Below are 23,279 nucleotides of genomic sequence, written 5' to 3' on the forward strand. Positions count from 1 at the left end.
ATCTATTAATATGATTTTATTCAGTTTTTAGCACTGCAGACAGTTGCACATATGATCTACAAAGCTTATATTTCAGATTATTTGCATTTTCAAGTAAACAAAAAGCTCAACTGCTGTATCAATTCAGATATTTGTTCTTTTCAAGTACAATTTAAAAGCACCATTTCATGGGCCTTATACAATATATTTTAGATGTATTGTTCTAACAAGAAAATACACATCTCTGTTAATGAAACTATATAAATGTGAATGATGAGTAACAGAAATCCTATTAGTTTGCTTTAACCATAAAGGAAAGTGGCTTACTGTAGATTCTCTATAACCCCAATTAAAAACAAAAAAGGTAAAAACGTAATTAAAAACAAAACACAATGATTTGAACATTTGATTTATCGCAAATTTGATTTAGAAATCATTGCACTTTGATTTTATTTACTTTTTACACATTGAAGTTGTACATGCAAAACCTAAATATTCACATTTTTAAAAGCAAACTCTTCTGACTGAAATAGTAATAAAATATTGATTAAATATGCACAATATGCTACTTGTAATGAAATCATCATATATTATAAAGCATTTAAACAAACATGTTAAAGATGATTTTGTTATTGCCACTTTTGTTATAAATACTTTCTTAGCTATGAGTTTAAAATCTGAATAAGCATTCCACAAGGTGCAAACTGACATCTTATTATGCTGAAGCGTACAGAAGAAGTCTTGCATTATTTATACGTAAAAGTTCAGCAACACAAAACGTTAATATCCACCCTGTTTACCTAAATTATAGCTTATGTACAAAAAAGGGAAGGATACTCTCTGAGCTGGGAAAACGTACCAAAATAAGAGATCAAGGCAATGGTGCGTCAAGTTTAATCCAGGCGACACTGGAGAGTTTAGAACTGGCATAGATTACGAACTGGAGGCAGACGGTGGCAAAGGGAAGTCCTGTAAGTGCACTAAGTAGAAGCTAACGTTCTCCGCTCCGGCCTGAAAACCTGCGACAACAAAGAGAAGCTTTTTATCTCGGACATCGCACCGCTGCGGGAAGGAGTGAGTGCACGTTCACTGAGGGTATTGCTAAGGAAGCCCAGAAGGTTGGAGAGAAGGAGAAAAGAAAGTGGTTCACTCCACCACGCCCATCAGCCGACACACTCCTCCCTCGATGGCCAACGACTGGCCCGGAACCGTCCCGGGTGGCAGTCTGGAAATGTGTGTCTGAAATGAATAAATTAAAAAAACTTTCTGGTAAATATATGAAACCAGTGTGGGTTTGATAATACAATTATTTAATCAAGAACAACCATTTTATTGCAAAACACATTAAAACGACTCTGATATTAAATGATTTTGCATGTGTGCTCTGTCTCAGTAATCTTTTTTTTTTCATTTCCATAACTTACAGTAGTATTTCACTGAAAGTACAGTATGTCCCTATAGACAGGGCTGTGTATTGGTAAGAATTTGGCGATACGATACATATCATGACAGAGGGGTCACGATACGATATATCCCGATATATTGCGATACTATAAGCAAGGCGATATATTGCGATATATTGTGATTTTTTTGTCCAAAAATTCTATTAAATAAAAACCTCTTACAGTAGAAAAAAAATGAAAAACCAAAATTCATTGTCTCAGAAAATTCTAATATTACATAGACATACTTTTGATACATTTAGCTGTGTTCTGCTTTGTATGCATTTTATTTTATTTGTTTCATATTTCTTATTTCATCCATGATTTCAATTATTAGACTAAATTTGACAATAAATAGTTTGAAAATATATATTTTTTGCAGATTTTAGTTTTTAATATTAATTTACAATATGGTCACCCAACACTTAACAAAAGCCTGTACCTCAAGATGTAGAGTAGCCAAATGACTGGCTCACTGCTGCCAACTAGTGGTCAGAGGCTGAACTACAACATAAAAATGAACGGCTGGCAGGAAAGTTGACATTTTAAACCTTAATAAAAAAATCGATACAGGGCTTTAGAATATCGATACAGTATCGGGAAATGAAATATCGCGATAATTCAGTGTATCGATATTTTCTTACACCCCTACTATAGACTATTTTGTAGTTAAAAATCTTTACTAATGTATATTTCACAATTTGGTGGTATAAATATGGAATATGGAAACACCATTGGAACCCATACAAATTCAACTGGTACATTTACGTCGTTATGCAGACCCGATATATTTGCACTAAACTTAAACTTTTCTTTAAGATCATAGATGAAAATTTTCAGAAATATATTTAATTTAGAAATCAAAACGAAAAAATAAGTAGGTCCTCTGGATGGGTTCTTCTTTAGTAAAACGTTTCGTCTCTCCAAGAGACTTCATCAGTCTGATGAGTTTCAGGTGAACTCAGCCTAATAAACACTGCCTCCACATGGACAAACAGGTTAGTCACATGCAAAAGAGGGCCATCGCCTAACAATAGGCTTGATTGGCTCTATTGTTCATAGAGGGTCATGTGCCCCATCATCTGACCCGTGTCGTGTTATGTGAATGTAGTGAATGCAAGCAGGGGTTCAACGCCCCCTTGTTTTTGTTCCTCTCTCCCTCTTTGTGTTGGTGTCATTGGGGCCCTGATTCACACCTTTTGCTCACAGGGGGCAGAGTCATACTTGCAATAACAGCATTGTAGGAGGAGGACAAATGGACACGAAGGCCTCCACCTCTGTTTAATGGTGGATGTTTTTTTCTTCACAAAGATGGCTTCCTTTACTCCTCTCTCAAACCAACATTCCTCTCTATCAAGGATGAGAACATCTTCATCCCTGAAAGAGTGACCGCTGGCCTGTAGATGAGTGTAAATGCAGAGTCCTGGCCTGTAGATGAGTGTAAACTGCAGAGTCCTGGCCTGTAGATGAGTGTAAACTGCAGAGTCCTGACCCGACGAAGTAGCTCGTCTGTGCTGGCTCATTCTTTTGAACAGTGGTTTTGTTTCCCCAATGTATAACTGATTACAGTCCTCCTGACACTTAACAGCATATACTATATATACTGTATATCTACCTGGATTACTGAGATACATCAGGACAATTAAAGAGTAGCTAGTGGCTCAAAGCGGTGAGACTTGTTCAACTATAGGAGAGATGTTATTGCGGGGAAGGGGCAGAAGCAGCTGTGAAGGCAGGAGCGATGCTTCCATTGGTGGATCAGAGGTGACCGGCTCGCCCTGTGCCATTAATTGCCGTCATGCTCCTTCCCGTTAGTCGCCACAAAAGGCTGAAGCCGACTTCGTCACGGGGGAAGAGCACTTCCACTCATTAGGCAGGCCACTGAATGGGCCTGACATCACTCGTCCAGATGCAGGAGATGACTGGTTGCTTTCTGGTGTCGGCTCAGACCGTTTCCCCCGAGCGCCCCGAGGGCAACTGTCACTACGACGGGATGACAGCCAGACAAGGCCGAGCACACATGGCAGTACTCTCAGGGGCCATTATGCCTCCAGTTCACGTCTCGGGGTTCATCTTCTTCCCTTCATCTTCGGAGGACAGGGTTAAAGAGAGGTCTCGTTTAAACTGTTGGAGAGGAGCTCTATGGCTGAGGCATAATCAACTTATGGTGACGTGCTACATGCTTTTCCTTTTGATGTTAGCGAGCCAGAGGAAAACAGCTTTTACACTGAATACGCAGCTGAAAATCCCCACAAGGCATTAACTCATATGACAGTCAGAGGCTCTTCAGGCTTGAGATGTGTAAAATAAACAGATTCAAACTGTTAAAGCGACGACCTTTAGGCAAGGAACCTTAACATTTGATTCCGACTAGTGGAGGAAGTGGCAACAATGTGTAGTTCAGAACATAAAAGCATCTTATTTATTCCAATTTAACACATGCAGAAATTGGTACAGCTTYGTCTGTTAGCAGCAACATCTCAGTCAAGTGGTTTGAAAGAAAAACAAAAATTGGGATGAAATATGGAGCCGTGACATGAAAACTTTCCACGACTCTGTTTACGACTTGTTACTTGGGAGAAGCGCCGCATGACGGGACTACAGCTGGTCACAACACGAGGAAAAGCAGTTCGATTTGAGCTTTTCGAGAAAAACAACATTCTTGGTGACACCAATGTGTTTCAGGGGGTTACTGAAGCCACGCATTAACATCACAGAAGGAAAAATATAGTTTCATGCTTATTTTTTATGTCTGTTTTCTTTGTGTGTGTGTCACATTCTTTCCTACAAGAATCACAAATACAAAAAAAGAACAATATGTAGAGTTAAATAAACAGGAATAAAAAAAGTTTGCCATAATATCCATTTATCCTTTTCCGCAGCCTAATTGGCTCACCTCACATAAAACATATAAAAATGACTCTAAAGGAAAATACAACGAGTTGATCCAAGTGTGTAGTAAATAGTGGTGCTACAGTGTGTCAGCCCTTTTATGCTCTTATCGTAGAAAAGCAGCGGCAGATAACCTGACGGGTAGAAATGCTCTGCTAGCAGGAATGGGAGGAATGTTTGAGGAATATAGTCTGAGCGGAGAACTATAATCAAAAATATGTGTGTAAAAAAATTTCAGGTAAAGTAATATTGTTTTAAAGGGATACAGGATTAGTTGTAACATTAGACTTTATTTGATAATCCTTTTAACTATAAAATAAAGACTGTAAAATACTGTAGGCTGTTAAGTTTTTATCATTTTAAACTAAAAATTTAAAAATATATTACACAGACTGAGTCATTTTATTTACATGCAAAGCATTCTGGGTAAATGGTGACATGGATAGGTCCTTGTTGTGAGGCTGCTAGCGAGCTATATCCACCCTGAAGGTTAATCTTGGACAATATCTGATGATCGACCTTTTTAAATGAAACCAGAGAGCGTTGACAGAGAGAAGGTAGAAATGACTCAGCCTGGAGCTGAAAATATGGATGGAGGACCTCAGTTTAGCTTGTTTGTCGCGCTAGCGCTGAGCTAATACATATAAGGCAATAGCGTCGGCGCTAATGCTAAAGCTAACAGGCTAAGCTGAGGTTCTTCTTCCATGAAGCAGCTCTGTTGTCCTCCATCCATATTTTCAGTTMCAGGCTGAGTCATTTCTACCTTCTCCTCTCTGTCAACGCTCTCTGGTTTCATTTAAAAGAGTCGATCATCAGATATTGTCCAAGATTAACCTTCAGGGTGGATATAGCTCGCTCACACCGAGGACCTATCCATGTCATCATTTACCCAGAATGCTTTGTGTGTAAATAAAATGGCTCCATTCGTGTTAAAATATATATTTAAAAATTTACAAAACTAAACAGCCTACAGTATTTTTACAGTCTTTATTTTACTGTTAAAATAAATGTTTATCAAATAAAGTTTAATGTTACAACTAATCATGGATCCCTTTAAAAGTCATGAACTTGCAGGTGGTACAGTCTCTGTTGACTGAGCCTGAAAGCTTTAGAGTTTCTGCTTTTATGTTTTCATCTGATCAGAGAGACCGCGTAGCCCCCGTTAATGAACGTACTCAGGTGGTGACCAGCTCTAAACCCAGGAGCGGGCACCACGAACAGAGCGACCAGCTGCTCTGGTGTGCAGATGGTCGGAGCACAGAGACGCACCGCAGCTTCGCAGCTCAAATCCCACGGCGAGCTAATCGCTCTCTGATAGCTCAGTGTGAGGTTTGCTGGAGCAGCTGGGATCCTGTCTACGCTCTCCCATATCACAACCACCACCGGTCCCCTCAAGAGGATGTGGATACCCCCCCCCCAGAGATCCAGATGCTGTCAAACATGGATCTGCACCCACCGAACGCAGTCATTTCATAAAGTTGGTGCTACTGAGGGACTGCATGGTGTTTATTTAAAACCTTATTGTATAAAAGAACAAAAAAACGTTTAGTTTGATGACACTGGATCAACAAGGAGCCTGATATCAAAACATTTTTTGGTGACTTTTGAAGTGCTTTAAGTCCAGGAAGTGATCAGAGAGAGGAGCTGATGAAAGAGTGGAGGGGTGGGGGTGGGGGGCAAACGCTTTGAAACCTGAACCAGACTTGAACAACAGTGCCTTCTGTTCAAACAGAGGGCAGGAGATCAGGTCTGAGAAACCAGAATGGAAACAACAACAACAATAATAATAATAATAATGATAATAAAAACATTTAATGTGATGTCATAATGAAGTTTTATTTTTTACAAACAGAGTTTCAGGATGAGTTTAGACAATTCAAATGTTTTATAAAGTCGATAAGATTTCACTTTTGGACTCCCTAATCATATTAAGTACATCTTTTAAAGTAAAAGTTTTATTTATAAACAAACAAAATGGAAACTCACCTTAGCTTTGCTGTCTTGTGCAGACATATAGCCAACACACATGCTCTCTGTGGTGTGACTCCATAGGAACTCCACTGAAAGAAAAGTTACAAAATCATCATTTACATCATAAACTGCTACCTTTTTTATGCACTTTGAACTCTGCGGCTTAAACAATGATGCAGATAATTTATGGATTTTCACTGAGTGGGGCCGACGCGCAGGTGCGGGGCCGCCCTTTGTGAAGAAAATCAAAAATAACTTCGAATTTCTTCCTGAATATCACCTTTCTCTGGCATTTTTGTTTCTTTGTTATAATTTCCATTACATTCAGCACAAATTATTGTTTAATTAAATAATTTTTTAACACAGCGATGCGATGTGATTGACAGTCGACGCTCTGCCTTCATGTCTTTCTCTCTTCTCTCCTTCTGCACATGAGACAGACAGAATAAGGAAGTATTATCTAATGGTTGCAAAGTGCAGTCGCTAAATAACGCAGGTCAAATTTTTATTTTCTTTATTTGACTTTTTGTTTGTAATTTGACCCAATCACAAGCAGGACATTGTGTGTGTGTGTGTGTGTGTGTGTGTGTATGTGTGTGTGTTGTGTGGGACAGATGATGTCTTTGTGCATCGTGTCAGAACTCATTCGGCAAATGTGTTTCCATCTCCCCTTTTGCGCATCAACTCTTTTTCAAAAAATCCAAAAACCACCTCAAGCGAGTGTATAAATTATTTTGCGTAATTGAGAAAGTTTTAGCGAATTTTGCCGTTTCCATCCAGGTTTTCTAATGTGATACTTCAAAATGCGCACAAAAAAAAAAACATTGATGGAAACACACAGATATGGGATTAATGGCTCTTTGAAGGGATCCGGATAATGAGGAACTGTTTTATTTTTATTTTTTATACAACCATTCAAAAGAGCCGTTCGATTTTGAATGAGTTACGTCATCACGTCGCCGTATGTGATGACATCATCGCGTTATGTGGGTGGAACCATGGGTTGTGTCAAGCAGAAACCCCCCTCCCCCTTTCCATGAGCTTCTGTACTCCACCGCTCTGCCTGTTTTAAGTGAAAAAGCAAAGCGGGAGCCATTTAAGGATGAAAAAAATAAAGATTATATGAGGAATAAAAGAAATAAAACTACAAATGGCTCGTTACTGGCCGCGACTCGGCTCCTATCGTTCGTTGTAAAGAGCCATTTAAAAGATTCGGATTGTTTGCGTATCTCACATCTCTAGAAACACAGCTATAGACAAGCACGGCCTAAATACTGCATGTACAATTTTATTTATTTTTTAAGTTTAGTGGGTGCAGCTTATATTCAGGCGCGCTACATAGTTTGGAAACTACAGTAGACAGAATTTAGAAGTCTTTTGTTATGCTGTAATTATTAAAACTATTAGAATGGCTTTTATTGGCAGTAACAAAAGAGGGGGGAGGTAGACTAAAAAATATTAAACACCACAACAGATCACTACTCTTATAAAGGAATAATATAGTTATGAGTCTTTGTGATGCTGAAGTTTAATGTTTAATGCAGGAGATGGTGGCTTATCAGCAGTAATGAGGGTGTTGTTCCGGTCGATTGTGGTGAAGTAAGCGTCAACTTGAAAAGTTTTCTTGATGTTTTTACACGCAAATTACTTTCAAATTTGGATTTTTTCTTTTTAAATTGAGATGTACATAAAAGAAAATATAAAAACTTAGAACTGAATCACAAACACTGAACTTTGGGTCCAGCTCAGACTCTWTGAATGCTGACAGTTTGCAGAAACCATTTCCATCAAAACAATCAGTCAAAGTGAGCGACATTCAGAAGGAGCGGTTTGTCTGAAGATTAGTGTTTGGTTCCAGGGTGGGAGGTCTCAGTTTGATCTGAGGAGAAGAGCGTGAAACGAGAGCCTGATTGCACAAATTAAAACACAAGACCACCTGCCAGGAAAGCCACGCCTCCTCGTCATTCATCTCATTCGTCTGAAGATACATTTTTACTTTTTCACAGCCAAACCTTGGCAGTAACACAGAGGTTTATCTGAAATAATTAACGTCTCACCCAGTATGCCCTGAATGTTAGGAGATGGCTGTGCTTCCACACATCTGCAGCACCTCAGCACGATGACTCCACCCAAAACACGGTCCTCACTGGCCAGAAAGGGCGAGCCTAGACGCACAAAGAAAACAACACGCTGATTAGTAAAAACAGTTTCACAAGACAGAAGAAGGAAATCTCGAATGTTCTGTACGCTCTGTTAGTGCTCAACGATCATATATTTATTATGAAATGTTTTTATTCGGTACTTTTTACTCAACAAAAACATCCACGACCTATATCTATGAAGCCTAATACTTATATTTATATTATTTAAAACTAATAAAGCTGCAAAATAGATGATAAAACTGTGTAAAAAGATGAGCTTAACATGCTGAAATGTAGAGTTTGGATGTAGCTTTGGTTGGTTTTTGTTTCTTTCAAGGCCAGAATGAAGACCATTAAAAGACTCAAATCTGCTTTTTATTTACTTTTAGTTTGGAGGCATTTTTTCAATCATAAATAAAAGTTGTAATACTTGGCCACACGAGCTTTAAAACAGCAATTTGACTCAACAATCACGTCTAAATTTCTTGCCTCCAGAATTGGATTAAGCCCTGTGGTGCTGAAACTTAGAGCCAGCTTCGTTCTTTCTAAAGTCTTTTGAAACGATTACAAAAACCTGCGTTTCATCCTGGGTGGAATACAGCGAACACGAGTCTTTTAATCAATTGAAAGGGATCTTTGGGATATCCTTTTTCCATTCTAGTTATCTGCATTCAAAGCCAAGTTAAACAATTGGAAGTGATTACTTTGTTCGGATGCAATTACCTTCTTTAGTAAACTGCCAAAAATCATTTCAGTACCTTCACGTGGACACACATAACGAGCTAATGAGGGCTAGTGTAAATGTAAATCTCTGTTGTATTGCACAATATGAATAAAAATATATTTTACCTTGCACGAAAAACAACAAAACCATGAAAAATACCTTGCTCAGTGATCAAACTTCAAATGAACGAGGTGTTGTGTGTTATTCAGCGTGAGCGCGGTGCAATAAAACAAAAAGACTTGGCTCGGATAGGAACAAACTACAAACAGCTGCAGCATGTCCTTGTCTCAAAACGGCAACAAGAAGAAAGAAAGAGAGAGAAATAAAATCAGGACCAAATGGTGTATTTGATGAAAATATTGTGTCTGCATTCCGTTGTTTCTTTAAAACAGATTTTGTTTCCATCTAAAAATAATGCTCCCTTTTTACTCCGTGAAACAATCTTTGTTTGCGTAGCCTGGAAAACATTAATGCCGAATTGTGTGTACATTTTAAAATGATTCTATATTAGCTTAATAGGCTGCAATGATAGATATCTTCATAGTGTTTATAATAAAAAAACAGATTGCGCAGTGTCTTCAAATTGGATTCATGTCATTTAATTTGAAATTTAAAGCATTTAATAACAAAAACTGCAGACTTCCTACTTAATCACCATTAAGTCACCGACTGCTGCTGCTTCTGCTAAGGCTGGAGCTACGGTGCTTGATTTAACCCGATGTGTTTAAAAGGAACCAGAAGAAGAAATAACTTCTTTTTAGTCTTTCTGTGTTGTAAATAATCATTACTGAGCCAAACTGGGTCCAGAACCAGGCTGAAACCACCACACGTATCCTCACGTCCTCTCTTTTGTCTTCTCTCAGCTGGGCCCAGTGGTCATTCGCTTCACAGCAAACACACTTAACAAGGATTTCTAAAACTGACCGCTTATGGGAACGTAACAAAATTACATCTTCAAATAAACATGCGACGAAACAATTATGTCTTTCTAAAATTATCCGTGGTCGTTGCTGTGATGTGTGGAGCGTTCCAAACGTCCTGTTTAAACAGTGAAAATAGCCATAAATCAAAAGTTGTCTCTTCTGGATCTATTTTTTCTTTAAGTTGCCTGTGGGTTCACTCACGTTAAATAACATCTGCTTGTTTAATTTTCTCTACGTTCTTCCACACACACACACACACACACACACACACACACACACACACNCACACACACACACACACACACACACACACACACACACACACACACACACACACACACACACACAGAAAAAGTGTTGTATGGAAAGCAAGAGGTGACTCACTGATGAATTTGTTTTGCATAGCCTCCAGCAGGGCTTGGTGGGCATCTTCAGACTGCATGGCAGCAGAGCACTCCCGAGCCAGCATGGTGCGAATCAGATGCTCTCCACACCCTGGAACAAAAACAACCATGAGAGTCCACGTTGTCTAAACGGGCTTCAAACAAGAAGTCCAGGAGGACTCAAAATATCTGCTTTCAAAGTTTTCAGCTGTGATTTTAGTTAAACTTGTGAAAAACCTTCTGGAATCGTGAGTGATGCAGGGCGTGCCTCTAAACTAACACATGATCACCTTTAGCTTTGATAGTTTACCCTGAAACCATTACACAGCTGATGGATGGATGGATGGATGGATGGATGGGGGAATAGAAGGAAGGAAGGAAGGAAGGAAGGAAGGAAGGAAGGAAGGAAGGAAGGAAGGAAGAAAGGAAGGAAGGAAGGAAAGATGGATATGTGAGGGAAGGGAAGAAAGAAACAATGGAAGGAAAGAAAAAAGGAAGGAAGAAAGGGATATTGGATGGGAGGATGGATTGATGAAAGAAAGAAAGAAAGAAAGAAAGAAAGAAAGAAAGAAAGAAAGAAAGAAAGAAAGAAAGAAAGAAAGAAAGAAAGAAAGAAAGAAAGGGTCAATGGATATGTGGATGGATAGATATAACCAAGGAAGGAAGGAAGGAAGGAAGGAAGGAAGGAAGGAAGGAAAGAAAGATGGATATGTGAGGGAAGGGAAGAAAGAAACAATGGAAGGAAAGGAAAAAAGGAAGAAAGGGACATTGGATGGATTGATGAAAAGAAAGAAAGAAAGAAAGAAAGAAAGAAAGAAAGAAAGAAAGAAAGAAAGAAAGAAAGAAAGAAAGAAAGAAAGAAAGAAAGAAGGAAGGAAAGAAAGAAAGAAAGAAGGAAGGAAAGAAAGAAAGAAAGAAAGAAAGAAAGAAAGAAAGAAAGAAAGAAAGAAAGAAGGAAGGAAAGGTCAATGGATATGTGGATGGATAGATATAACCAAGGAAGGAAGAAAGGAAGGAAGGATTGACGGATGGATGGATGGAAGGAAAGTTGGATGTGTGAGGGAATGGAAGGAAGGAAGGGAGACTGGACGGAAGGATGGATTGATAGATGATGTATGGAAGGAAGGAAGGAAGGAAGGAAGGAAGGAAGGAAGGAAGGAAGGAAGGAAGGAAGGATGGAAGGATGGATGGATTGCTAGATTGATCTGTGGATGGAAGGAAGAAAGGAAGGAAAGGAGGGAAGGAAGGGTCAATGGATACGTGGATGATAGATATAAGGAAGGATTGACAGATGGATGATGCAAGGATGGATGGAAGAAAGGGTGAAGGGATGGATGATAAAAGGGTGGATGGACAGATGGATGGAGGATTGACAGATGGATAGATGGATTGACCAATGGATGGATCAAAGGAAGGAAGGATGGATGGATGGAAGGATAGATTGACAGACAGAAAACTTTTACTTCCATCCACTCATTTCCATTTTCTCATTGTCTAAGAAGTTCTCCGGCTCATTCTAATGAACTGAAACGTCTGAATCTGTCAATGAGGTAAAAATGCGTCAAACATCTTTTCACAATTTGAGCCTGAAAAATCTTCATTTATGTTCCAACAGAAGGGAAAAGATTGGATCCTACATGACATAAACTCAGTTTTAGACATATTGTTGATCTAACCAGATGAAGGAACACAGATCAACCCCAACAAGCAACACAGAACTTCATTAAAACTTTCCCCTTTATCACCAAACTCCAAGTAAAAACACAGCAGATGCACTTTTTTATTATCAAAAATTGTTTCCCTTTTACAGTTCAGAAGGTACTTGGCTCAGAAATCTATTAAGAGAATGTTTCCAAGGGAATTACACAAACTGACTGCATGTGGCAGGTTATCAAAATAACTTAAAGTTTGCCCCATATCCTAATGAAAACAATAAGAATACTAAAAGTGAAAATAAAATCCATCTGACACAACTCTGGTGGAAACTCGTAAAAGCCCAGGAATATGGCCTCATTGTTTCTGTAAACACAAACGAATGCTCTCGCAAAACATCAGGTAACAACAACAAGACTGAACGCAGGTTGGTAACTGTGGAAACAAAAAGCCTGGAGCAATTTGTAACTTTTTTATTTATTTATTTTTTTTAAAGCAAAACGGAAAGCTGGACCAGCTACAAGACCGAGTCATTCACACCGTTTACCCTGAACACCCCCAGTCAGAAAGAAACTGGACATTAGGTTAACGCAAACACAAGTGAAGTGGAAGAAAAGAGAGAGGAAAAATCAGAAAAGTAAAACAATAAAGTGTAAAGTGTAGACAGTATGAGGCAGCCAGAAGCCGTACAAGTAAACAGGGATGTTTGTGAGATGTTGACCACAGCAAAGCAAAGACCAGATGAAGCAGTAAAACTATGACCCACACTAGCCACATAACACAGAGCTGACTAAAATGGATGAAGGAGCAGAGGAGGGAGAGTGCGTGAGGTGAAAAAAGGATGGGTGACACAAAGGGAGAGGATCACACTCCTTGTGTCACAATAAAAACAATTGTTTTTCTGTTTCTTTTGATAGAAACGCCTTCATGTTGGGAAATTGAAAACAGGTGTTGGGCTGGAACACACACTGTGCCTCCCGAAGCCGTAGGACTGGCTTTTTGTTGCTTACATCAAAGCACCAAAACCCACAATATAGAAAGACTGCGTGATGTGAAAATACATACAGAGCAAACATCTACACTGGATCTATAAAGATAACAGATGAATAACAGACGCTAATGAGCATGGTGGTCTCGCGCTGTTTGGTAATGCAACAGGAAAATAACAGATCAATTGAAATGGAAATTGCCTATTAGTCTTACCCAATGGTAATATCTCACTGGTGGACTAGTTGGTGACTTAAAATTGTGAGGAAATGGCAAAAATAGGTGAATTTCCCATTGCAATCTGCCTGAATTCTCTGTTTTGCAACCAAGCTACTAGCAAGCTGAGCTGACAATTATTAAACAGGGGGTGTTATGCATTTTCCAGGCACATAGTTCAGTTCTAGACCACAATCAAGTAAATATGTTACCTTCAGTTGTTATGAAAATGCTGTGTGTATCAAAAATAAATCTGACTTTACTTAAAGTCTTTTAAACTTCTATCTAACCAATCTAATCTAACAATTTCAATCTAAACGTCTGGAAATTGGCCTCTGTCTTTTTAAAGATCCCCTACCGTTTTGGACACTCCCACTTCAGCACGTCTTTATAACAATGCTTCAGGGGAGGGGTGGTCTGTGGAGGGCGGGAGCTCGGCTGCACATTGAGCTCCCACTCCAAGGAGAAGGGAGGAGCTTTGTGTAAATAGGCGGAGCTTTGTACCAGCAGGTGTTTAGGCAGCTTCACATGGCTACAGGAGATTCAAGGATTTCTCAAACATGCATCAATGAGTCGAAGCAACACTCTGGGTATGTCGAAGGTCTCAGTCCAAAAGAGCGCAGTCCTAAGAACAGTGTTGTATAAAGTACCACAAACTGATACTTGAGTAAAAATACAAGTATCGTACCAAAAAATTACTTWGGTAAAAGTTAAAGTCTCCATTAGGAATATTACTTGAGTAAAAGTCTTAAAGTATCTGATATTTTTTGTACTTAATTACTAAAAGTAAAAGTATTGATTTAATTTTTTTAAATGAAATGAATAAAATGAGCAGTTAGGTTTTACATAATGATATTTATTAGGAGGTGACATCTCCCAAAACTCAGAAATAACTATATTGTATTAAAATAATTAATTTATGTTAAATTTAGGATGCACTAGTCTAACTGTTTAAGTTTATATACATATATCAAAGCTGCACAAACCTTTTCCCCAAAATGAAAATCTATCTGAGGGCTGTGGCCAAATGCAATAATATAATTCATGAAATACAAATACTTCTTAAGTACAGTTCTTTTGTTTTTAATGATTATGTCCTGCTGGAGTGTGACATGATTTGTTTGTGTACAAACTAATACGCTATCAGAGTTTTATATATTTATACTTCTCATTCAACCACAATTAAATTCACTCTATCTAGGAGGCTCAGTTTATATGGATAGAATTTATTCTTTACAATAACAAGACGGAATGAAAAGTAACGACTTTCTACTTCTTGCCTTATTTAAAAATATAAGGAGTAGAAAGTATAAATAACTGTGTGAAAATGTAAGAAGTAGAAGTAAAAAGTAGGCTTTAAAATAATTACTCAAGTAAAATACGGATACCCAAAAATTCTACTTAAGTACAGTAACAAAGTATTTGTACTTAGTTACTTTACAACTCTGCCTAAGAGCAGCTGATACTGCAGAGACCTCTGGTAGAGAACGCAAGTTTGCCAGAAAAGAACTAAAGAGCAAACAATGACTGCAAATTAAAGGTTTAGAATCAATTACCTGTTTGTTTACCTTAAAATCTCCTAACAATTGCTATGGATTATCTCTCTGCCAAATGCAAGATATATTAGAGGCTCAAGTATGTATAAGTCAAACTTGAGCCTGTCTGATCAGATCAGTTCATCTGCGCTGCGATGCATTAGGCTTCAGATCTACTTCAAAAGCTCTTTAATGTTCCCCAGGAGCTACGCTGCAGATGTCTACGCATCTTAAAGAAGAGGCGCTTATATGGCCTCTCCACCTCAAATTTAAACCTGAACAGCCTGCATTGTCGCTTAAAGCTAAAAGAGGAGACAGACTTTTATTTTTTAAAACACTGAGGAGAAAACCTTGTTTTTATAATGGCAGATCAGAACTGAGAGGAGGATGACTTTGTCTCAACAGCTGTTTTACCTTAAACCCAACAAGCCAGGGCTTCGGTTTAAAGAGTTTAAGTTATTATATGTCTGAAATAATGTATTTTTCTGGGATATAATACTACTACTACTACTACTACTACTAATAATAATAATAATAATAATAATAATAATAATAATAATAATAACTGGCATTAAATGGTTTTGTTCAAATAATTGAAGACACTTAAGATTTTTTTAATTATGTGCAGTAATCCTTCATGTCTGATAACTTCACAGATCTAATAGTTGATGTTTTTTAAATCAAATACTAATTCTGTAGCTACGTGAAAGAAAATATCGATATACTGAAATATCGCTGTATTTATTTTCTCGATACTGTATTGATTCTCTAAAGCCCTGTATTGATTTTTAATTGAGGTTCAAAATGTTGTAGTTCAGCCTCCGACCGCTAGTTGGCAGCACTCAGCCGGAGGAGCCAGAGTGTATAACGCTAGCTCAAACATTAGCAGTGTGAGTAAACATTAGCACCGATGGCTGAAGCTGAACGGATTAGCCACTGCCTTCTAAGCTGAGGTAAGGTTGCTAAAAGTCCCTTTTCAGCCAGAATGTCCGTAACTTAAGCTAAATAGACGTTTTTTCTAACGACTGCAGTCAGCCGTCACGTTACGGAAGGCAGGCAAGCAAGCATTTGTCTAGCCCCCCAAGCTCATGGGGTCCCCGAGGGAGGGTACTGAAGTGGCCAAATACAACGATCACAAACACAGCGCAATAAAAAGACCGGTGTACTTGCACTCCCCCCTTAAGGTCATACATTCACTAAGCTTTAGGATAAGATATATGCTATTAGTATTCAAATCTAAAAGCTGCCATAAATATATTGAACTATTAAATTGCACATTTAGTCTAATAATTAAAAACATGGATTAAATAAGAAATATGAAAGTTTTTTAATTTGAAGTTTTGGACAAAAAATGGCAATACTGTATATCACCTTGCTCACAGTATCGCAACATATCGCGATATATTGTATCGTGACCCTTCTGTCATGAAATTCTAGCCAATACACAGCCCTATATCTTACTACTGGGGAGGAAATGGGTAGACAAAGTTGTTGCACTGTTTTGTGCACCAGTAATGATAGTACTTACAAAGCAAAGAGATATTAGTTTGGAACTTCCACCCAGAACGGCAGAACGTGCTGCAGAAAACAGCAAATACATTGTCACACGATTTGTATGTGGCTGTTTAAGAGCAGAAGAAAAAAACAAATGATCAAAGTTGACCAATAGGATTTCTTTTAGCATTGATATAAAACTCTCAGGTTCCTGCTTAAACCAAAAACGATAACTACCACACGTTAATTCATGGATTATAAAAAACTAAATTGAGATAAGTACTTTGCAAATTTCCCATTACTGTGTTGCTCTCGCAGCGGTTCTTTCTATTAAATCTGAGGCAGGTGTCCCGTGTCGAGCGTCACTGAAAACCCAAAGAGCCTGGCCGTGCACCTGGCCTGCAGCTGGCCAACAAAGAGTGAGTAGATGACTCAATCAGCTGAGGAAGTGACTGATGAGGATTGCTCAGCGGGAACGGTTGGAGGTCATCGGAAAGTATTATCGGGCCCTTTTAAGCCTTGACTCACTCAGGCTGATTCATATCAACTCCAAAACTGAAAAAATGTTGGTGGTGAAGTGAGGTGGGGGGGGGTGCTCAGACATTTATTCACATGCAGTTGGACAGAAATATAAAGTTAAATGTAGAGAACGTGCAGGTATACCTGAGGTACTCACTGCTGTGGAGTAAGGGTTTGCGTTTCGTGCATTTTCAGCCCAGCAGCCACATCCATAATGAGCAGCCTGGAAAAAAAAAAGAAAAAAAAAAGGTTTTCTCTATAATTAAACAACTTAACATAAAAGATAAGAGCTGCACAGTAAAGACTATTAACAATGAATGAATCAGCCACAGTCAGAATCAGTAAATAAGAGCAACCCGAACCATCAACTGCTCCGAGCGCAACATTAAAAACAGTTACTAGGTTAAAGTCAGAACCTTCTGCTCATTTGTTCTGTTTGGCCTCGTGGTGCGCAGACATTTTCCACTTGTGTTACTTTTAAGAGAATCACAGAATTCCTTGTAACTGGCTCCAAGTGAGAGATTTTCCACACAGGCATTTTCAATCAAATCATAAACAAGAGAGCTCAGTGCATTGGAGGCCTCGTCAAACTTAGTCTGTTAGAAGAGGATGTTTATTTATTCTGCTACATAAAAACAGAGCAGATATCAGACCAGCTGAGCAAAGGGAGGTACAAAGCAATAAGAGCAGAAAGCTGGGGGTTGGTGGTACCAGCTGGTTAATGAAACCTTTAATAAACTTTTCTACACTGACACTTAGATTATATGACTAAAATAAAAGCAATATAAACTTATTTTTGCTGCATTTCTTAGGAAGATATATGGTAAATGGCTTGAACTTATATAGTGCCTTATCAAGTCCATATGGACCCCAAGGTGCTTTACACTTCACCCAGTCGCACACTGATGATGGTAGGTAGGGTTTGGCAAAATCGTATCGTGTGCAATTAATCGTTGGAAAAACTATAATCAATTATTTTTTGGCATTTGACGATTAATACGATTAACGTCACCAAGCAGACTGGAGATTTCCTCGGTCAGTCCGCTTGGTGCTCCTCTCCGCTTCAAATATGCAAAACATTAAAAAAAAAGGTTCTGTAATTTATTTATCATAACTCGTAATAATAGACTAATAGTCATATTAACAGTTATTGGCTAAACATCGCAATTAACCGTGATTAATTGTTTTGCCAATTTTGCCCAGCCCTAGTGGTAGGGTCCTGCCTCAGCTGCCCTGGGGCACAGTGACAGAGGCGGGGCTGCCCATCATCAGTAGGCAAGGCGGGTGAAGTGTCTTGCCCAAGGACACAATGACTGAGACAGCTGTAATTGGGGATCGAACCGGCAACCTTACTGGTTACGGGATGACTCCCCTAACCACTTCACCACAACCGCCCCAATACATAATATATTAGCTGCCCTGGAGTGCAACAAACTAAACATTAACTGAAAAATAAATAAATAAATAAATAAATAAAACACACTTAAAATACTTTTGATAATCACTTTTCTTTAGCATTTGCTAGTTATTGTTTAGATGTTTTTCATTTGTTTCTGATGTGGTAAGAATATTTTTTTCTCTGTTTGGCTGGCGCTGGCAATAACAGCGCCGAGCTGTGTCCGTAGCACAGCGCGTTCAGGCTTGATTATAGTCGCGCGTTGGGTTACTCTTACCAGCAGTGTAGGCGTTTATACTTGGCATGTATGTTGTTGTAGTATTCTTCAAAAGGACACGCAGGAGAACACTTTATAACTTGTGTTGTAAATAGGAGAGCAAAAGCTTGACGAACAAACAAGCCATTTGAATGGTGTGTGGCACACGCAGCCTTTGCAGAGCACTTTTGGCGCATGCACCCTCATGCCGTGACAAAGTGTCAACTATAATCCAGGCTTCAATGTCCTATCAGGGAGATGTCTGTAAATTTCAGCAAAATCTCAGGCTTCGGTTATCCCGTGCGACTGCGCCACATAAAAACAAACATCGGGGAGTAATTTATTTATTACATGGGGTCACCAGATAATGCTTAACCCATGCAAATAGGGTTTTTAGCAGCTACTGTTTGCAAGTCTGACAGGGAGTTTTAAAAGATCTCAATTGTTTCAAATAAAAAGTTATCACCTTCAGAGATTATTTTTGATGCAAACAATTTCTTAAAGAACCCGAATATTTTAACAGGCCGTGGTTGTTCCATCTGTGGGCCTACAGTAGATTAATGTCAGAAAAAGGTCTTTGCTGTCCAAAAAGAACATTTAGAGTGAAACAACTGGTCATAAGTAGAAGCAAAGACCGGGTCTGTTTTATTAATGTGCTTTGGACAGATAAATCAAAGAAGAATATCTGCCTACAATAACAGCAGATACATCTGGCACGGACCAAATGCAGAACCTCTTTATAAGGTGAAAATGTTGCACTTTATGCAGGACAGTGTAAACTAAATCCATCAAGGACATACCAAACGATTAAAGAAGAACGGTTAGATTAAAGCACTCAAGAAAGAGGGCCACTAGCTTAATCTGTGATGTCTTTACTGTGGACAAACTCATGTCAAATCAAAATAAACAGCATTCGTTGAAGGAATGCACATGTTAATACTTAGTATGTGTTGAGGATGAATATCTTACCAACACCACCTAGTTTTATTTTGATATCTGTAAAACAGATATTTTTTAATTGGATAAGGTCGATTAGCAGCGGTGGCCACCTTTAAAAAGGCTTATTTTAAATGTTAATTAGTTTTAGATCCGATCCAATAATTACTTTCAATAATTAGTCCAATGATTCATGAAATCTTTGCAAACACTTTCCCCACATACACAGGTAATTTACCTGACAAGCTCATTTATTCTGCAGGTGTAATTTGAGTTTTTTGAGCTGCGGTAACAATAAGCAGCGTGATAATTTGACACAGGAGTGAGCTTATTAAGTGTTAAATGTAATTAAGTGTAAACTGTTCTTTGAGCCGAGTACAGTATGGTACAGACCGTACTAATGAAATGTTGCAGCACAAAAATAGATCCAAACAGGGAGCAACATGAACAAAAGCCCCTCTACCTGGCCAACCCTGCCGGGGTGTTTCATCGCCAGGCCTCCGCTGGACACAGCTGCAGCTACGTTCCCRTCCAAGTCCACCACCACCGCTCCGACGGTGTCCAGGCATCCTGAGCCGTTCTCCTAAAATTACAGCAGGGGAAAGAGTCGCACGAGCTGAAAACGACAAGAATCTTCATTCTTATTCTGAAACAAATGTGCCACATTAAAGTGGAGATGTTAAGAAAACAACATTCTGCATGTTTTTTTATGAATCCTTCTTTCTTGCTCTTCATCTTTCATAAAACTGCTGTGCTGTAATTTGGCCTCTTTCCTCCCCTGATTGCAGTTTGCGTTGGAAGTGATTTGTTAGTGAACCGTCATGAGTCAGGTTGCATGATAAATAGAAATTTGAATGCTAAACGAATAAACTGGCATCATGAATCATGAGGATTGCACTTGTACAACAAACTAAAGAACTTGATTAAATCCTGGACTAAAAAACGCAAAATAAAAAAAGAAAAAAAAAGAAAAGAAAACATTTAATCAGACTGGTTCTCATCAGTCTTGTCTCAGGGCTTCTAAAACTAACATTAATGGACAGGTTTCATAATGAAACTATAACATTATCTGTGCCGTAATTGCAGGATTTAACAGACTATAAAAACATGAAAACATTTCAGAAATTATGTAAATATGACTTGGACGTGGTTCATGTTTTTAACTATACACCATCAGGATGCAGGTGTTTGTATCACACTGTAGGAGAGGAAAAGATTTTATTGCTTGGCAACAGGACAGAGGTATAAAGACAAAATTGTGCACAAAAATGAAAGCCAGGTCGCTTTAAGCTTTTATAATAAACTTGGTTTTTAGAAAAAATCTTTAAACAAAAGAAGTAATTTCCTGTTAAATGAATGTATATCTCAATATCGAAAAGTAAAACTAAGAATTAGGTGATAAAACTCAAAATTCTGAACATTTATTTCTGTAAAAAGGTACTGTTAGGGTATCAGTCGTGTTATTTGTAAGCAAAAAAGGGCAGCAACTAACCATTATTATAATAATTGATTAATGGATTAATTAAAAAAATTGTAATTTTGACCCCTTTATTCCAAAAATAGAAAATTTGGACTGACATTGCAAATCGCACAAAAACAGGTCTAATAATATTAAATACTAATGCATAAATAAGCAGCTTCAGTAAAAAATGAATGTACACAAAAATACACACAAATATGTGCCATACCTTTAAAGTCTCTTTATATTTTCTCTCCATGAGTTTTGTAAAACGTGTCTTTGAGAGAAGAGTGACACCTGAGATAAACGTGTGAACTATTCTAGTGAAGTCTTTATGTTTGACCATGAACAGTCTGATGTCAGTGACATCATGTTAAGAAGACTTTCAGTCTAAACAGCTGCTTATTACAATAATTCAATAAATACCTTGTTTTATTTGCAGTATTAGATTAAGGCAAGTGTACTCAAACATTGTCTTCAAATTAAAACTTTAAGCTTAATAATAAAATGAATACCATCATAAATCAGCCGACACAACAAATAGATAATGAAATTTGTTTTTGCCAACACTTTTAATAATCGATTTTTCTCGATTCGTTGTTGCAGCCCTAATTATTTTTTTACACTCCAGCTGTTTGTGCACATTAACACCACCCGTTTCCTCTGAAACCAAAGCTTTTTGAAAACAGATCTAAGAGTGGAGGGTTTCGGAAAGGCCCGGAATTGATGTGAAACTGCACCAGTGCATCACAGACGGCTGCAGTCAACAGTTTTTCTGCGCGAGTGCCGTTTGTGCTGCTCACCCTTTTCAACGCGTAGGAGCAACCCAATCAATCAGGTCGCGCAAATTTAACAATTTTTTAAAATAAATGACAAACGACTCCATCATCGCTCACTCGAGTAAACAAACAGTTCATTAGAAGTGTTTTCTTTTTTGATAGACGTATCATTAACATGACACACTGATGAGAAGAAACAAGCCACTGGGACGAAAACAGTTAAAGTATGTTTAGTTTCACGGCTAATTAACTTGAAGAAAATCCACAGCAGAACCAAGACAAACTTTCCCATCCCCTTCTGCGTCGCTTCCACCGCCGGGGACTTGAAAGCCGAATGGTTTCGCTCTCAGAAGCTTTCAGCTCGGCTCATTACGACGCCGGTCTCCAGCTGAGCTCCTCGAGGCACCTAAACTGCACCCGCTCCTGCAAAACTCTAATCCTAGATCCTGAGGAGACGATTCTGTCTGATAACGCTGAGGGGCATGTTGTAGCAGCTCTGACAGGAAATAACTCAACGTCCTGATTGTGGAGTGAAACACTTTCTAAGTCAGGGATATCCAAAGTGTGGCCCGGGGGCCAGAACTGATTTTGTGTGGCCCCTGACTTCAGTTCAAGAATTATACTAACTTGTTTTAAAATTTGTAGCCCCAGCACAGGTGTTTGATGTAGATGGAGACTTTCTATTTATTATTAGGGTAAATTTATCACAAAGTAAAATCTTATAAGTAAAAATACTAGCAACAATACCAAATATTTGTCTTTTAAATAACCAGGCTCTTAGCTTTTTTCACATCTATTTAGTGACTTCCACTCAAAAGCTGGTTTTGCTGCACTCCAATCTGCTTTTAATTAATTTATTAAATTTGTCTGACTACAGCAAGCACTTTCAACCAAAGAGTGACATAAATTCTGATTTTATTGATCAGAATTGACTAAATTGAAACCTAGATAATTGTAATATTTCTTTCAATAAGGGAAACTTGCAAAAACACTTTTAAAGTTCTGGATCTAGATTAATTTACGCATACATTTCCAGCAATAAATCTGACTAATTTATTAGTTTAATTAAAGTATTCAATGCTTAAGTTTATTGTCGAGCAATTAAAGGAAAAATATTTTTGGCCCTCAAGTCCTTCTGACTTTATGATTTTGGCCCATGTGACAAAATGTTTGGACACCCCTGGTCTAAGTCATTACATCACGATGTGTTGGTAACTAGAATGTTATCTACTTAGCTTTCAGCTGGTTTATCAACAGATTATTTACAGGTGAGTTTCTTATTATGACTCCTGCACACAAAGCGGAGGTCATATTGTTTTCATTTTGTTTATTTCTTTTAATTTTTTTTAGTAATTTCTAGTCAACCGAATCATGGAAACGATTAACATGAAATTTGGCAGGAATATAGATGTGTCCGACCTACACAGCACCAGCCAATGGTTTTACGATAGACCCCGTATTTGAGGAGGGGGCTTCACCTGAAAAGGGAGTGTCTGGACATACAAAAATTCTTATAACTCAAACTATTCAACATAGGAGCTTCAGAGCTCTGATGAAGGGGCTATCCATCAGGCTGACCAATAAGCCCCCCACC

General features: G+C 38.3%; 1 protein-coding gene across 1 annotated transcript in view; it reads right to left on the reverse strand.

Moving 5' to 3' along the window:
- The window catches only part of tasp1 (taspase, threonine aspartase, 1), a 27,826-nt gene continuing 4,547 nt past the window's right edge, over positions 1-23,279 (reverse strand). Inside the window, exons 9-14 of the mRNA XM_014005957.1 lie at positions 19,911-20,030; positions 17,004-17,082; positions 10,457-10,567; positions 8,342-8,449; positions 6,300-6,373; positions 1-1,218 (exon numbers count right to left, since the gene is read on the reverse strand). Coding sequence (XP_013861411.1) covers positions 1,126-1,218; positions 6,300-6,373; positions 8,342-8,449; positions 10,457-10,567; positions 17,004-17,082; positions 19,911-20,030 — 585 coding nt within the window. The 3' untranslated portion in view covers positions 1-1,125. The remainder of the gene's footprint in view (positions 1,219-6,299; positions 6,374-8,341; positions 8,450-10,456; positions 10,568-17,003; positions 17,083-19,910; positions 20,031-23,279) is intronic.

This window comes from Austrofundulus limnaeus, unplaced genomic scaffold, assembly GCF_001266775.1.
Source record: "Austrofundulus limnaeus strain Quisiro unplaced genomic scaffold, Austrofundulus_limnaeus-1.0 Scaffold33, whole genome shotgun sequence".
Taxonomy (NCBI): domain Eukaryota; kingdom Metazoa; phylum Chordata; class Actinopteri; order Cyprinodontiformes; family Rivulidae; genus Austrofundulus; species Austrofundulus limnaeus.